Genomic DNA, 18327 nt, shown 5'->3' with positions numbered 1-18327 from the left:
AAGGAATACATAGAGTCACTATACCAAAAGGAATTGGTAGAGTTAAACCATTTCAGGAGGCAGCATATGATCAGGAACCAATGGTACTGAAGGAAGAAGTCCAAGCTGCACTGAAGGCATTGGCAAAAAACAAAGCTCCAGGAATTGACAGAATACCAACTGAGATGTTTCAACAAACGGAGGCAGCTCTGGACATACTCATTCGTCTATGCCAAGAAATTTGGAAGACAGCTACCTGGCCAACCGACTGGAAGAGATCCATATTTATGCCTATTCCCAAGAAAGGTAATCCAACTGAATGCGGAAATTATCCAACAATATCATTAATATCACACACAAGTAAAATTCTGCTGAAGATCATCCAAGAACGGCTGCACAGTATATTGACAGGGAACTGCCAGAAATTCAAGCCAGATTCAGAAGAGGATGTGGAACCAGGGATATCATTGCTGATTCAGATGGATCCTGGCACAAAGCAGAGAATACAAGAAAGATATCTACCTGTGTTTCATTGACTATGCAAAAGCATTGGACTCTGTGGATCATAACAAATTATGGATAACATTGTGAAGAATGGGAATTCCAGAACACTTAATTGTGCTCATGATGAACCTGCACATAGATCAAGAGGCAGTCATTCGAACAGAAGAAGGGGATACTGCGTGGTTTAAAATCAGGAAAGATGTGCGTCAGGGTTGTATCCTTTCACCATACCTATTCCATCTGTATGCTGAGCACATAATCCGAGAAGCTGGACTATATGAAGAAGAATGAAGCATCAGGATTGGAGGAAGACTCATTAACAACCTGTGTTTTGTAGATGCCACAACCTTGCTTGCTGAAAGCAAAGAGGACTTGAAGCACTTACTGATGAAGATCAAAGACCACAGCTTTCAGTATGGATTACACCTCAACATAAAGAAAACAAAAATCTTCACAGCTGGACCAATAAGCAATATCATGATAAATGGAGAAAAGATGGAAGTTGTCAAGGATTTCATTTTACTTGGATCCACAATGAACACTCATGGAAGCAGAAGTTAGGGAATCAAAGGACGCATTGCATTGGGCAAATCTGCTGCAAAAGATCTCTTTAAAGTGTTGAAAAGCAAAGATATCACCTTGAAGACTAAGGTGCGCCTGACCCAAGCCATGGTGTTTTCAGTCACCTCATATGCCTGTGAAAGTTGGACGATGAATAAAGAAGACCGAAGAAGAACTGATGCCTTTGAATTGTGGTGATGGTGAAGAATATTGAATATACCATGGACTGCCAAAACAGCGAACAGATCTGTCTTGGAAGAAGTGAAACAAGAATGTTCCTTGGAAGCAAGGATGGCGAGACTATGTCTCACATACTTTTGGACATGTTGTCAGGAGGGATCAATCCCTGGAGAAGGACATCATGCCTGGTAAAGTAGAAGGTCAGTGAAAAAGAGGAAGACCCTCAACGAGATGGATTGACACAGTGGCTGCAACAGTGGGCGCAAGCATAACAAAGGTTGTGAGAATGGCACAGGGCCAGGCAGTGTTTCGTTCTCTTGTACATAGGGTCACTATGAGTCGAAATCTGCTCAAGGTCACCTAACAACAACAACGATGTTAATGAGGCTGGATTAGAGTCAGTTATGTTAATGAGGCAAGACTTAATCTATAGGATTGGGTTGTATCTTGAGTCAATCTCTTTTGAGATATAAAAGAGAGAAGGGAGAAGAGAGGGTAGATTATCTCGTATCATCAAGAAAGGAGCATCGGGAGCAGAGTGTGTCCTTTGGCCCCAGGGTCCCTGCGCTGAGAAGTTCCGAGACCAGGGGAAGATTGATGACAAAGACCTTCCCCCAGAACCCAAAGAGAGAGAAAGCCTTTCCCAGGATTTGGTGCCCTGAATTCGGACTTCTAGCTGCCTGGACTGTGAAAGAATAAATTTTTGTTCATTAAAGCCATCCACTTACGGTGTTTCTGTTATAGCAGCACTAGATAACTAAGACAGTGACCTTGCTGGTATTTGAAATACCGGTAGCATAGCTTCCAGCATCACAGCAACACGCAAGCTATCACAGTACAACAAACTGACAGAGGAGTGCTGGTAAAAAGTGATAGAACCAGAATTTGAATCCATATGTCTCTGACTACATCAACTGTTTACAGAGTTGATTAGATGCATAGAAGGGATATTTTTTAAAAATCAACTATATTTTGTGAGTAATTATTCATGATAGATGAAGTGGAGTAATGAGTCATATAAGATACCAAGTCTTCATGTTTTGATTTTGAGAGAATTACTGTGTCACAGAGATAGGTATGTGAGAGGAAGAGGAACAGAAGCCTTTGGATTTGTATCAGGTTGAACTTAAATTGGTGGAAAAGTGAAGTATGTAAATGTAAATATTTGGTATATATTTGAATATACTGGAGATAACTCTCAGATAACAGGATAAGGGTGGAAATATGGATTTGGGAGTCACAGCATAGAAGTGGTAACTGACGCCATTTTGGATGAGTAACCCAAAGAAAAGGGTGTACAGATGAGCAGAGTTAAAGAAAAAGCCTTGATAAGAGTATGTAGTTGGGGTGTGGTGGTAAGGGGAAAAGAAGTAGAAGCTGAGATTAGAGGGCAGATAGGAGAAGTGGGAGAACTGGAAGAGAGTAATATCTTGGAAGTCAGGCATGCAGAGAGTTTTAATGGGGCCAAATAAGAAAGAGAGTTGGAAAAAAAGGGCAGGGATAAGACTGAGAAAAGACCATTAGGTTTGGAGTAAAAATGTTTTATTGATAATCTTCGAGAAAGCAGTTAAATATGATGGGTTAGTGATTGAGTTGAAAAGGTCAATGAAGAAAGGACTGGAGAGGAATTGTAGGTAGGAGTCCCACGCCTTTTGTTAAATTTAGCAATCAAAGAAAGGAATACAATGCATTTAGAATGGTTAGCAGATTTCTATAAAGGATTTCTTTAGATTCTTTTTTTGCATATATGAAGCAAGAGGGGAAGGGGCTGATAATGGGTAGGGAGAAAATTTTGTTTCATGAGAGAACTTTCCCAGAGAATGATTTGTTAGAATAAATGATAATCTGAGTCAAAGTCCTATAATTTTTCAAATGCAGCACTGTATTTCATAGGGTGGGGGGTAGAATGTAAGAGGCTAAAATTTTTACTTAAAACTCTCCAGTAGATGGAGCATCTTCATTGCTTTTCCAGAGATTTTTGGAATGGGATAGGTGGTTGTGCTAGTGGTGATAGAACTAGGGTATATTTTTGTGAGAGTAATTAGGAGATACATAGATCTGACATTAAATGCAAATAGATTGATTTTCAGGTCTCAGTAAGGTGGCATTTCTAAATTTCTACAAATCTTCATAAGAAAAACTAGTGTTAAGTTGCTGCGGATCAACTCTTTTAACCTATTAGATTTTCTGGACAGTTATATCAATGTAGTGCCAGCAAGACTAAATAACTTTATATTCATTTCTCATGCCTTCCTAAAAAGAGGTAGTTAATAAATATATGTGAACAAGTATAAGAATAAATTTGCTAACCTTTTACATTATCAAAACTTACATTAACTTCGATGGCTCACTATCGTTAATATAGCTAGTGAGCAACATTAGAATAAAACTTTATGCATTTCTGATCTGAAGTACTGAAGCAATACTTCTCAAATACTTCTTAAAGTTTCTTTTTCACTAATAGTGAAAAAATTTAAGTCCTGGTGAATTAAGGCAATTTTTTAAGATTGTTTAGGATTAAAAACATTTTTATCAGAAACATATCAACATTTGAGGCAATTTGGGGCACTGATTTAAATTATTTCTCCCCTTTTTGTTTCACTTTGGATATGCAGACAGCGTCTGAGTATAAATTATCGAAAGACAGCATTTTGGGCCAAAAATGTTAATGTGCATTTCATTGGAAACTAAACAAATGAGTCAGTGTCAAAATGTTGAATCAAAATGTTATTTGAATTCTTACGCTTCCTTTTCAAGAAGTTTTGAAAAATGCTGAAATCAAAATTGAATTTTGATTCTCAATTTCAGATTATTTTTTACTGTCATGATAAAGTTAATATCAATTTTATTGCTGTTTTCCAAAATATTTTCCAAAGTGCAATGTTATGTTACAACAAGAATGAATAGTCTTAAAACACTCTTGTTTTCAAGGCCACGGGAGAGTCCCTGGAAGACCCCCTACCTCATAGCACCCACATTTGTAGTTTTAAGGCGCTTTATTCGTGCTTCGCCCAGGGACAAAGGAGTGATTGCCACAGTCCGAAGCCTTTCAGCGCGATGTACTGCTCCGGCCGCGTATTCCGCCGGGTAGGGCAGGGCTGGCGCCGGGGGAGGAGAAGGCTCTCGGCTGGGAGCGACCGGGCTGGGCTCCAACTCCTCCGCGAGAAGATCTGCGGTCGCAGACCTCGCTCTTCGGACCCTGAGTAAAGCCTGGGATTCGGAAGAGCACAGACTTCGATGTCTCACAGGGGCCGCTGAGATGGGCGAAAAGGGAGTGTGTGTGGCGGCTGTTTCCTGGGCAGGCGGCCCTGAAGGTGTGGCTCGCGGGCCCTGCGGCCGGAGAACAAATGCGGTGGCGTTCTAGCGACCGCCGAGCACGTCTCTTCGTCCGGTGGTCCTGGCGCCGCGACGCACAGTGCAGCGCGGAACTGTGGGCGCCGCCGCGTGGCTAGAGCGTCGCCGGCTGAGGCGAGCCGCGCGCGTGAGGAGCGGTCCCGGGTGAGGGGAGCAACCAGGCTGTGAGAGAGTTAGTCGGTGAGCGACGTTCCCCCCTGAAAACGCGCAGAAAGCATAGCGCTCAAAATCTGTGGGTAACAAGTGATTCGGCCCCGCTTCGTGCGGATTTTGTAATTGGAGTTGGCAGTCCTGAGAAAACGTCCACTTTTTGGATTCTTGGTGGTAATTTCGTAAATGTAAGATTGCATTGTTTCTCCAGGTTTCACCTCGCTATTGAGTGAGTAAACGACTTTCTGGAAAGGGAAATCTTCAGAGATATTACTTATTTTAAAGGGAGTATACTTGTGAGAAACCTGGGTATCTCTGGGCCCTGGGAGAATTAAAGATTTATTGCAGTACTGCTATAAACAATTATGAAGGCCTTCCCTGCCTCACCCAGAAGTTTCAATAAAGCGATGATAGTCAACCAGTATTAAGTGCCTACTGGATCCATGTTCAAGGAGCCCTGGTGGCGCAAGGGTAAAGGGCTCAGCTGCTAACGGAAAGGTCAAGTTAGTGGTTGGAACCCACCAGCCGCTCCACCTGGCGATCTGCTTCCTGTGAAGATTACAGCCTAGGAAACCCTACAGACAATTCTACTCTGTCCTATAGGGTCGCTTGGAATTGACTCCATGGCACACAACAACAGATCTAGGTGCAGTCCCTGGGCGGTGCAACCAGTGAATGTGCTGGGCTACTAACAGAAAGGTTGGAGGTTTGAGAACACACTGAGGTGCCAAGGAGGAAAGGCCTGGTGGTCTACTTTGGAAAAATCAGCCGTTGAAAACCCTACGGAGCACAGCTGTACCCATGACAGGCATGGGGTCACCATAAGTCAGTCTAGCCATAGCAACTTTTTTTTTTTTGGCGCTACAGAGCCCTAGTGGTGCAGTGGTTAAGAGCTGGGCTGCTAACCAAACAGTCGGCAGTTTGAATCCACTAGTGGCTCCTTGGAAACCCTATGGGGCAGTTCACTTCTGTCCCATTGGGTCACTATGAATCGGAACTGACTCGTGGGCAAGAGGTTTGCTTTTTTTGGTTTTCCTGTGCTAGACTAGGAATGTAGTTGGTGGTTGAAATGGGCTCTCCCCTCCCAAGTTCCCGCTCCACCCACATGTTTTTGTGAAGAGTTTTGTTACCTCAAATATGACTTTTCAGAAAATCGTTCCTTATGAATGTCTTTTTTTTTTTTTGAACATAGTAGCCAAGATGAATGACAGCCTATTTGTCAGTTTGGACAGACTTTTGCTAGAATTTGGTAGGTATAAAATGAAAATAAAGAAATGGGTAGCTATTTGTATTATCATTTGACATTTTAATAATGATATGAAGTCACAAAAGAATTATTTCTTATAGTTTTCCAGTATGATCAAGACATAAGAACTAAAGAAGATCTAGTTCAACGAATTAATAGTAAGTAGATCAGAAGATATTTTAGTCTTTTAATTTTTTATGGCATATAATATACAATTGCCCTGTTTGGTGCAACTTGTTGGCATTTTAACTTTTGTTCCAGTTCTGTCTAATGATTAATAATGAGTCATTTACCCAAGGCAAAATAGGTGTGATTTAATTATAATTTTTGATAATAAGTTTCTGTATTCAGCATTTAATTATTTTGTGTTGGAGAATTTTCCTTTAAGCAGAAATGATCCCTTATGTGCAGTTGAAAAGGTATAATTTTGCTTGCATAATACAGTTATTTCAAATATTTGAGTAAAGATTTTTTTATCTTTATAAAAATCACCAAAAATCAGGGATGAAGATTGATGGATTCCACATTTCCAGGAATAATAATTCTGAAAAATAATATGAACGAAATGGCAAGGCAAATTACATGAATATAGCATGTTTAGGATTCTACATAAAAACTGTCAAAATAAAAGTAGAACTTTGAATTTCTTAATAGTTCTGAAAAGGTAGAATTTGGTTATCTTTTTTGTGATCAAAAAATACAGAATATTAAGAATTTATTCTAGTCTTGTCAGGAAATTACATGATTTTATTTTTCTCATGAGTTGACTCACCGGTAAATAAGTGAGTTGAAGATGCATTTAGTAATTACTTGACATGGAATTGATAAATAGAAACTTAGCATTTGTCAAAAACAAAAGCATTTTATTAGTATCATGAATAAATATTGTTTACATGATCTCATAACAGCATAGGATGCGATTGACCTTAGATATCACCTAATCTAGCCCTTTTACATTAGAGAAGAGGGGCAGGGTAAATTTATTTCTCTTCAGTCTCAAATACAACTCCTTAGCTTCTGGGTCTAGACTGAAGCCTGGTTCTGGTTCGCTGCTTTTTAGTATTTGGCACTTTCCATTCTCTGACTCTGCTCCTTTTAGGTAACTTGCCTTTCTCCTTTTTCCTACTGTGTTTGTTTATTTTGAATTTATGATTTCTGTCTTAAGAAAGTAAATATTACCTGTTTCCAGAATGCTTTGAAGATATTAAAGAAAACAAAAAAACTATTCGTAAGATACATGAAACTATAAATGCAACAGATGAAGAAATTGGTTATTACTGTAAACATAGTAAGGAGATCAAAGACAACTGTAATAAGTGAGTATTTGAAAGAAGTGAACTTTCAATAATTGTCACAAGATTCTTCTGTTCAAGGTTTCTGAGTTTATAGTTGAAAAAATTGACGAAGTGTTCTATACTAGCAAAATGATGGATCAAATCTTAAATTGCCTGGTTACATGCCACTGTAGGAAAGAATTATAGGCAGTTCAAAAGGAAAATAGAGCAAGGAATTTAAGATCCCACTAATTCAGATACAATTAACCTAAATATAGAATTTTGAATAATCTAGGCTCAGTATATAAAATTCTTATTAGATAAATAAATTTAAAATAATTTCCATCTTTGAATATTTAGGTTTTTATTTTTGTGTAAGGGAATTCACCCTGAAATTAGTAGTTTTTCAAAATAAAAGTATTCAATATGTTAGAGATTCTTTCAACATGGTTTCAAGTAGTTAAATCTGTTACAAGACAAACATTTAGAGACAAAGACGTATTGTGAATAACGTGAAAAATGTTGAAATGACAAATTTTTTTTACGTATATATTCTCCACAATTAAAAAAAAGATAAAAAGGGTTTATTGTGAAGAGAATTTTACTATATATTACAAATACTTATAAAAATAAAATGTATTGGTTTTCTGAACTTAATTTTATGTGGATCATTGTATATTAAGTAGTATACTATATAGAATCATGTTTGTTTAAAAACATTGTTATTCAAAATTTTCATAAGCCTATTGGCTTTTTCCTGTCATTGTTTTTTAAACTGGTTTAAAAAAATTATAAAAGTATCATATATCTAGTATAAAAAGACAAACTATATACAATTGTATGGGGTAAAAGTTTTTTACTTCCTGCTGCCCTGTCTTCCTCCTCATAGGTAATCATGCTTAGTAGTTAAACACGTAACATCATTATTACATATACACGTATACATATCTATCTATCTTTCTTTTTACAAAAATGAGATCATACTATACTATTCTACAACTTGCTTTTTAAACTTAACAGTAAAATTGTAGTGTGCATGTAATTATGCGTAGATTTAATTCTTTTTAACAGTCCTGGTGGTGCAGTGGTTAAGCGTTTGGCTGCTAACCAAAAGGTTGGTAGTTCAAATCCACTAGCCACTCCTTGGAAACCTTATGGGGCAGTTCTACTCTGTCCTATAGGGTCACTATGAGTCGGAATCACCTCAATGACAATGGGTTGTTTTTTTTTTTTTTGTAGTATTTTATAGTATTGATGTATTCTAAGTTATTTAACCATTCCCCAATTGATGTGGAAATATTACTGCTCACATTTATACACTTACTGCTGTAGAATAGACTCCTAGAAGTGAAATTACTAGATGAAAGAGTATGCATATTTAAACATTGACACAAATGATGCCAAACTGTTCTCCAAAAAGGTTATACCTACTTATACCAGTGTACATGCACCAACAATGTATGTGAATTTCTACTTTCTCAGACCCTTGCCAACACTGGAATTATAAATCTTTTAATTTTTTGGCAATATGATAGGCAAAAATTATATATTGTTTGAATTTTTTCTCATTGTTTTGATTTAAGTTTTGTTGTAGTGGGTTTTGCCAGTGGTTTCCCTCAACTGATTGCAATGGGTGCTAGAAAAGTAGATAGTTTCCCCTTAGAACCTACCCTTTGTCCTAGATATGCTTTACACAAGCTTAATCTCTGCTGGTGTCTTAGTTATCTAGTGCTGCTATCACAGAAATACCACAAGTGGATGGCTTTAACAAAGAAAAATCTATTTTCTCACAGTCTGGCAATGGGTTGGAATCAACTCCATGGCAATGGGTTTTGTTTGTTTGTTTGCAATAGGCTAGAAGTCCAAATTCAGGGCATCAGCCCTAGGGGAAGACTTCTCTCTCTATCAGCTCTGGAGGAATGTCCTCCTCATCAATCTTCCCCTGGTCTGGGAGCATCTCAGCGCAGGAACCTCAGGTCCAAAGGATGCACTCTGCTCCCGGGGCTGCTTTCTTGGTAGTTTGAGGTCCCTGCTCTCTGCTTGCTTCCCTTTCCTTTTATCTCTTGCGAGTTAAAAGGTGGTGCAGGCCACACTCCAGGGAAATTCCCTTTACATTGGATCAGGGATATGACCTTAGTAATGGTGTTACAATCCCACTGTAATCCTCTTTAACATAAAATTACAATCACAAAATGGAGGACAACCACACAATACTGGGAATCATGGCCTAACCAAGTTGACACATATTTTGGGGGGACAAAATTCAATCCATGACATTCTACCCTTTGACCCCCCAAAATTCATGTCCTTGCTACATGTAAGACATATTCACCCCATTATATCATCGCAAAAGTCTTAAGTCAACTCCAAGTCCAAAATCCAGAAATTCCTCTTTATCTGTGAAATCTAGAATACAAGTTATCTGCTTCCAAAGTACAATGGCCAAACAGGCACAAGCTAGACATTTCCATTACAAATGGGAGAAACTGGAGGGAAAGAAAGCATAACAGGCACCAAGCAAGTCAGCAGAACACATTACATTAGCCCTCAAGGCTTTGCAAATAAGCCTGTGTTCTCTGAGACCATTTACACAATAGCCTTGCCCTCCAGACTCTAGGTATTGGCCATACTCTCTGGATTCTGAGTGGAGGCCCCTTGGCCCTGGGCTTCAGCTCTGCCTTCCAGGCCCACTGGGACAGCAACTCTGCTCCCTTGACTTTAGGCTCACCACTCTCCTACTCCATCAGAGTGACAACTCCACCCTTAGAAACAGCAGAGGCCATGGCTCTACCCTTTGAAACCCCAGAGGTCCTGGCCTTACCTTTTGAGACTGAGGCAGCTCTGCTTCCTGTGTTCCTTATCTCTTCAGCATCTGCTTCCTGGTTCGTTGGCCCCTTGGCTCCTCAGGCCTCTCCTCCCTCATCTGCCCTGCTGATGCAAGTGTTCCACACTGGAATTATAAATCTTTTAATTTTTTGGCAATATGATAGGCAAAAATTATATATTGTTCGAATTTTTTCTCATTGTTTTGATTTAGGTTTTGTGGCAGTGGGCTTTGCCAGTGGTTTTCCTCAGCTGATTGCAATGGGTGCTAGAAAAGTACTGATAGTTCTCCTTAGAACGTACCGTTTCTCCTAGATACGGTTTAGACAAGCTTAATCTCTGCTCAGTTCTGAGGGGAGTTAATAGGATCCATTGATTTTAATATATTCAACTTTATAAATACTTCTAGTGTATGTTTTCAGCATGCTGGTTAAGAGATTTAAATTAAGATACAAACCCATGAAAGTACCAGAAGAAAATATATAGGTGACTTCTTGGGGAGAAGAAGGCCTTTCTAAGTATGTCACCAAAGACAGAAACCACAGAGGGAAAGATGGATAAATAAGACTACATACAAATTAAACAGAAAAACACCCCATAATGACTATAAAAGACAAGTTGATAAACTAGGAAAAATATCAAATAAAGATTAATGTTTTAAAAATATAAAGTACTAGTGGAAAATAAGAAAAAGATAAAAGCCCCATTAGAAAAATAGATTAAAAAACTAAATAGGTAAATAACAAAATGAGAAATGCGTAAGTCTAATAAACATGTGGAAACCTTGGTGGCGTAGTGGTTAAGAGCTACGGCTGCTAACCAAAAGAACGGCAGTTCGAATCCACCAGGAGCTCCTTGGAACTCTATGGGGCAGTTCCACTCTGTCTTATAGGATCACTATGAGTTGCAATTGATTTTTTTTTTTTTAATAAACATGTATACAAATGCTCAGTATTACTAATAATCAAAGATCTAAATTAAAGCAACAATGAAATATTTTTATTATTATTATCTGCCTCTAAGTTTTGCAGAGATTTAAGGAAAATAACACCTAGTGTTGGCCAAGGAATAAGAAAATCAGCTCTTGCATACACGGTAGGAATGTACACTGGTATAAACTGTTTGGATGACATTTCAGTATATATTTTTATAAACTTAAAAAATAAACATAACTTTTGATTAAGTGATTCCATTTCTGAGAATTTTTTCATCAGGAAATAATTAGGCATTCTCTCAAAGATGCAATGTACAACATTACATCAAGGTGTTTGTCTCAACTTTTTTTTTAAATAACAGAACATTGGGAACAACTCTAATATCCAACATTAGAGAATTAATTAAATGAATTTTGGCATATCCATATAAATGAACACTGGGTAACCAATAAAAATTATGATATAGATATTTATTGACAGAAAATTGTTAATAGTATATTACAAATTGAACAAAGCAGGTTATAAAAGAATATTCATAATACAAACCCAATTTAGTATTTGTATATTTATGTATAATTAGAAAAAGACTAGAAGGATATATATGAAAATGCTTACAGTGAATATCTTCTCAGTGAATATATATTTCTTATTGAATTTCTAAAATATTCAGAATGTGTATACATATAATCTTTGACCTTGTGATTCGATTTTGGGGGGTATTTTCTAAGGAAATGAACAGAAATCCACACAAATATTTAAGTACAAGTTCTGTTTATGATAGGGAAAACTAGATTAAGCACAAATGGCCAACAGTATGGGAATGATTACATAAATTATGGAATATTATGTATAATTAAAATCTTTACAATGAATTCTTAATGACAAGGAAAACGTATACAAGTTAAAAGTAAGTAATAAAGGAGGATACATTATTATATGTGAGTATGATCTCAACAATGTTAAAATATGTATTTATAATAAAATCTGGACACAATTTATTAATCATAGTGGTTATTATTCAATGTTGAGAATATGGATGATCTTTTTTTTCCTCTATATACGTTTCTGTGTTTCCATAGTGGGCATACTTTTTGAATCTAGGAAAAAAAAAAGAAAAAAGAGCTAGAGGAAATTTTTGAGCAGTAATTAGAGTGTAAGCTGACATGGAGTGTGCTAATTTTAGATTTTTTATATTGATAATATTTTTTCAAGTCAGGGAGTAAAACAGTGTATAAGATGGATATTAATTTTATTCTTATTACCTAATTTTAAAGTTCATATTAGCCTGGTCTCTTCATTTCTAGCTCAGGAAGGTGTAGCAGCATGCTTTTCTAAGTTTCAAAGGTGAAAAAAATCCTCTCTTTAGCCCTATCCCAGCTCTTTGAGTGCTTACTCCAAAAGACTTTCTTGGCCAAGATCTTAGAAATATGATAAAAAAGAAATGCTGATGTTGAAGTGTTGCAGAGTGTGTGGTAAAAATGCCATGCCACATCTGATCCTTCCCGAGTCGTGGTTCCAAAATAGGTTTTATGTAAAAATTAATGGATATTTGAGCATATGTATAAGTTCATGAATTGTGGTAGTGGTGGTTTATGGGAGATGAGAATATTTTTCTTGATGTAAGCTTGTTTTCTCCAGGAAGAGAATGATTCCATTATCTTTAAATTATTACATTCTTCTTTTTATTATCTCTGTCAATTTATTTCTCATTCTGAAATACTAATTACACATATACTTTTTTTCCATAGCTGGAAGCCAACATGTGGTGTTTTCCATAAACATGAAGATTATATGCAGAATCAATTAACAATTTATCAAGAAACTGTTGAAAAAGACAAGTACAGTATATACATTAAGCTTTTAAATTCTATAAGTATTAATAGGACCTTATGCTTTGTAAGAATGTTAACTGAAAAATGTACAAACACATGCTAAGGAAGAACTGAAAAAATTTTTTTAAGTATGTGAAATATTTTGGGTTATTTGGGTGCCATTGGAGGTCTACTTACTTGTTGTGAAGCTCTTTCTACCCCTGGCTATGTTTAGGTGTGTCTTTAGATATGAAACTATTTATCAGTAACAGTTATAACAAAGTGCTTCAAGTAATGGTCTTCATGATTGAACTGTTATAGGCAAACACTGAGGAATCTCTAGAAATAGTTTATGACAAATTTTGAGTATTGACTTTTGAAGGTTATTTTATATGAAACTTCTGTTTTTGAGACTTTGCTGATTGATTGGGGTGGTTATGTTTAATGGAGAAGCACTGATAGTTATGTGGGTTTATTTTATTACGTGCATAATCACATAGTCTTGGAGACTAAATGTAATTGTTGTTATTAGGTGCCATTGAGTCGGTTCCAACACATAGCCTCCCTGTGTACAACATAACAAAACACTGCCCAGTCGTGCGCCATCCTCACAATTGTTCTGCTTGAGCCCATTGTTGCAGCCACTGTGTCAGTCTATTTCATTGAGGGTTTTCCTTTTTTGCTGACCTTGTACTTTACCAAGCATGATGTCCTTCTCCAGGGACTAGTCCCTCCTGATAACACATCCAAAATATGTAGGACAAAATCTCACTATCCTTGCTTCCAAGGAGCATTCTGGCTGTACTTCTTTCAAGACAGATTTGTTTGTTCTTCTAGCAGTCCATGGTATATTCAATATTCTTCGCCAACACCATAATTCAAAGGAGTCAAATCTTCTTCAGTCTTCCTTATTCATTGTCCAGCTTTCACGTGGCCATGAAGCAACTGAAAACACCATGGCTTGGGTCAGGAGCGCCTTAGTCCTTAAAGTGACATCTTTGCTTTTTAACACTTTAAAAAGCTCTTTTGCGGCAAGCAAGGTTGTATCATCTGAATATTGCAGGCTGTTAATGAGTCTTCTTCCAATCCTGATGCCGTGTTCTTCTTCATATAGTCCAGCTTCTCAGATTATTTGCTCAGCATACAGATTGAATAAGTGTGGTGAAAGGATACAACCTTGAGGCACACCTTTCTTGAGTTTAAACCACGCAGTATCCCTTTCTTCTGTTCGAACGACTGCCTCCTGGTCTAAGTACAGGTTCCTCATGAGCACAATTTAGTGTTCTGGAATTCCCATTCTTCACAATGTTATCCATAATTTGTTATGATCCACACAGTCAAATGCCTTTGCATAGTCATTAAAACACAGGTAAACATCTTTCTTGTATTCTCTGCTTTCAGCCACGATCCATCTAACATCAGCAATGATATCCCTGGTTCCATGTACTCTTCTGAATCCAGCTTGAATTTCTGGCAGTTCCCTGTTGATAAACAGCTGCAGCTGCTTTTGGATGATCTTCGCAAAATTTTACTTTCGTGTGATATTAATGGTATTGTTCGATAATTTCAGCATTTGATTGGATCGCCTTTCTTGGGAATAGGCATAAATACAGATCTCTTCTAGTTGGTTGGCCAAGTAGCTGTCTTGCAGATTTCTTAGCATAGATGAGTGAGCACTTCCAGCGCGGCATCCATTTGTTGAAATATCTCAATTGGTATTCTGTCAATTCCTGGAGCCTTGTTTTTTGCCAGTGCCTTCAGTGCAGCTTGGACCTCTTTGTTCAGTACCATCAGTTCTTCATCATATGCTACCTCCTGAAATAGTTGAAAGTCGACCAGTTCTTTTTGGTACATTGTCTCTGTGTATTCTTCCATCTGCTTTTGATGCTTCCTTCATCATTTAATATTTTACCTGTAGAATCACTCAATATTGCAACTCAAGACTTGAATTTTTTCTTCAGTTCTTTCAGCTTGAGAAATGCTGAGCGTGTTCTTCTCTTTTGGTTTCTGTCTCCAGGTCTTTGCACATTTCATTATAATTACTTTGTTTTCTCGAGCCACCCTTTGAAATCTTCTGTTCAGCTTTTTTGCGTCATCATTTCTTCCTTTTGCTTTAGCTGCTCTCTGTTCAAAAGCAAGTTTCAGAGTCTCTTCTGACATCCATTTTGGTCTTTTCTTTTTTTCTTGTCTTTTTAATGACCTCTTGCTTTCTTCCTGTATGATGTCCTTAATGTCATTCCACAACCTGTCTGGTCTTCGGTCATTAGTGTTCAATGCATCAAATCTGTTCTTAAGATGGTCTCTAAATTCAGGTGGGATATACTCAAGGTCATACTTTGACTCTCATGGACTTGTTCTAATTTTCTTCAGCTTCAGCTTGAACTTGCATATGAACAGTTGATGGTCTGTTCCACAGTTGGCCCCTGGCCTTGTTCTGGCTGATGATATTGAGCTTTTCCATTATCTCTTTTTACAGATGTAGTTGATTTGACTCCTGTGTATTCCATCTGGTGAGGTCCACGTGTATAGTCACCGCTTATGTTGTTGAAAAGACGTATTTGCAATGAAGAAGATGTTAGTCTTGCAAAATTCTGTCATGCGATCTCTGGCATCATTTTATCACCAAGGCCATATTTTCCAACTACCCATCCTTCTTTGTTTCCAACTTTTGCATTCCAGTCGCCAGTAATTTTCAATGCATTTTAATTATGTGTTTGATCAATTTCAGGCTGCAGAAATTGGTAAAAATCTTCAGTGTCTTCATCTTTGACCTTAGTGGTTGGTGCATAAATTTGAATAATAGTCATATTCACTGCTCTTGTAGATGTATGGATATTATCCTATCACTGACAGTGTTGTACTTCAGGATAGATCTTGAAATGTTCTTTTTGACGATGAATGCAACGCCATTCCTCTTCAATTTGTCATTTCCAGCATAATAGACCATATGATTGTCTGATTCAGAATGGCCAATACCAGTCCATGTCAACTCACTAATGCCTAGGATATCAATGTTGAGGCATTCCATTTCATTTTTGACGTCTTCCAATTTTCCTAGATTCATTCTTCGTACATTCCATGTTCTGATTATTAATGGATGTTTGCAGCTTTTTTCCCTCATTTTGAGTCATGCCACATCAGCAAATGAATGTCCCAAAAGCTTGACTCCGTCCATGTCATTAAGGTCGACTCTACTTTGAGGAGGCAGCTCTTCCCCAGTAATATTCTGAGTGCCTTTCAGCCTGAGGGGCCATCTTCTGGCACTATGTTAAACAATGTTCCACTGCTATTCATAAGGCTTTCACTGAACAGGTCTTTCCTCCTAGTCTGTTTTAATCTGGAAGCTCAGCTGAAACCTGCCCACCGAGGGTGACCCTGCTGGTATTTGAAATACCAGTGGCGAAGCTTTCAGTATCACAGCAACACTCAAGCCACCACAGTACGACAAACTGACAGACACATGGTGGAATGCAATTAGTGAACATACTGAAAAAAGTAAAGTGAGGGACTTTGAACGCATTATGTAACACTAAAATGTCACCTAATTAAGAAAATTAAAATGCTTTTATTTTTGACATAATTGGACGAAAACATATCTATTTTTATATTTTAATTAAACACACACAAATCTAGACTGTAATACTCTTTATATTCAAAGATGGGTCTTAAGAGAAGATAGGGACTGAAGACATAGATTTGGACTTATTTGGCATTTTATATCATGGAAATTGATGGGATTGCCCAGAGGAATGTATGTAGCAAAAGGAGGAGAAAGCTTGGTACACCATCATCCAAAAAATAGACGGAGGGGAGACTGTTACTTGGTTATTTATAGACCCTGCTTCATTCCAAAAAGGATTTGAGACAATGTGTGTGTATATAGAATACCATAGTATTAACAAAACTAGAGATAAAATTCAAGGCTACAAGAAAGTAACAATATCATAGAAAGATGAAATTTTTGGTCAAGTTAGAATGATAAATTTATACTGTATGGTCCTACACATTTGCTAGAGATAGGCACAAATTAGGCTTTGAAATTCCTAGTAGTAAAAGTATTGAGGGATTGTGATCAGTTTGGTATTCAGAGTATTCCTTTTAATTGCTTATGATAAGCAGAAGTTTTTCCTGTTATGATACTGAGGCTTGAGAGAAATTTCTCCCATAGATCCTCATAAAGGAGAAATTGTACAATGTAATAGTAAATATCTTCAGTAGCCTCCTGAGAATCCTCAAAATAACCACTACATACACACACACACACACACACACACATACACATACACACAAATTTAAAACTGCTTCTTATAATATCTCTCAATGCAAGCCATGGCTATAAAGCATTAATTCTTAGAAATGATTCTGTGAGGGGCTAAAGCAAACCAGTCCAAGTAGGCACCTCTCTGATAGTGTTTGTTATGGCTGATGTCTTTGAGCTAGCCAGAGATATTAAAGTGAAAACAGCTATCTAATTCTTCCCTAAACCAACCACATAGGCTGATTGAGTTGATGACTCAACACCAGGCATTTGTAAAAGGAAGAGTCCATTTGTTGGTGTCATGGATAATGAAAGAAGTAGAGGCACCAGCTAATTTCTCTTACTCTCCCATCCTTGTTTCAGACATTTACTAAGACTAGCATTGCTGGCAACAAATGTGATAGTAGTGACTCTTTTTGAACCATGACTTGGCTATGCTGGCCTCTGCCAAAATTCCTATATGGAATATGTTAGAGGAGGGAGTGTGAATATACGATACAGACAGGATAGATGTGGTATGCTAATCTCATCTGAAACTGGTGACCCAGGCTCAGTTGTACAGATATTTCTCCCCTCCCTGAACCATTTCCCCAAGCTGTTATATTAGAAGTGAGGGCTTAATTAGAAAATATGCATTTAGAGGAATAGGAGCTTAATAGTTTTGGACCCAACTCTTTATCCTGCTAAAGGGAACAGAGCTTAGTAATATTAAGAAATGCAAACATTCTTAAGATTCGGACCAATATAAGGCTGTTATCCTTATTTTACTTCTCATTATACATAAGAGTTTATGAACACTTGTTCTTTTTTCTTCTGCTAAGGTGAGGTAATCGTTAAGGTATCTTTTAAGAATTTTCCCATATAGAATGGTTTGATCCAAGATATAAAATTTAGAAAATCTTGAGGAACATAAGGAGTTTATGTTTTTCATAAATTTTTCTATGAATATCATTTCTTGAAACTAAGTATTTGATAAGAATTGAATAAAAAGAAGATTCAAACATATATATTCTATAAAGAAACAGATTGAACATTTTTGATGTTGTAGATCAGGATAAGCAAACTTTTTTTGTAAAGGATGAGATAGTAAATATTTTAGGCTTTATGAGCCATAGAGTTTCTGTTGTAACTACTCAACTCTGTTATTGTGGTGCAAAAGCAGTTTTAGCAATACGTAAATGAATGAACTATTTTCCAATAAAACTTTATTTATGGACACTGATATTTTAATTTTATATAATTTTAATGTATC

General features: G+C 37.1%; 1 protein-coding gene across 1 annotated transcript in view; it reads left to right on the top strand.

Annotated features, from left to right (window-relative positions):
* Positions 1–5928: 5928 nt before the first annotated feature.
* Positions 5929–18327, top strand: part of CUNH14orf39 (chromosome unknown C14orf39 homolog) — a 39347-nt gene continuing 26948 nt past the window's right edge. The window contains exons 1-4 of the mRNA XM_004370918.1: positions 5929–5977; positions 6076–6132; positions 7164–7290; positions 12755–12844. Of these exons, the coding sequence (XP_004370975.1) occupies positions 5929–5977; positions 6076–6132; positions 7164–7290; positions 12755–12844 (323 nt within the window). The remainder of the gene's footprint in view (positions 5978–6075; positions 6133–7163; positions 7291–12754; positions 12845–18327) is intronic.

This window comes from Trichechus manatus, unplaced genomic scaffold (genome assembly GCF_000243295.1).
Source record: "Trichechus manatus latirostris isolate Lorelei unplaced genomic scaffold, TriManLat1.0 scaffold00010, whole genome shotgun sequence".
Classification (NCBI taxonomy): Eukaryota; Metazoa; Chordata; class Mammalia; order Sirenia; family Trichechidae; genus Trichechus; species Trichechus manatus.
Note: the sequence above shows the minus strand (reverse complement) of the source record. Positions and strands in the feature narration are given on the sequence as shown.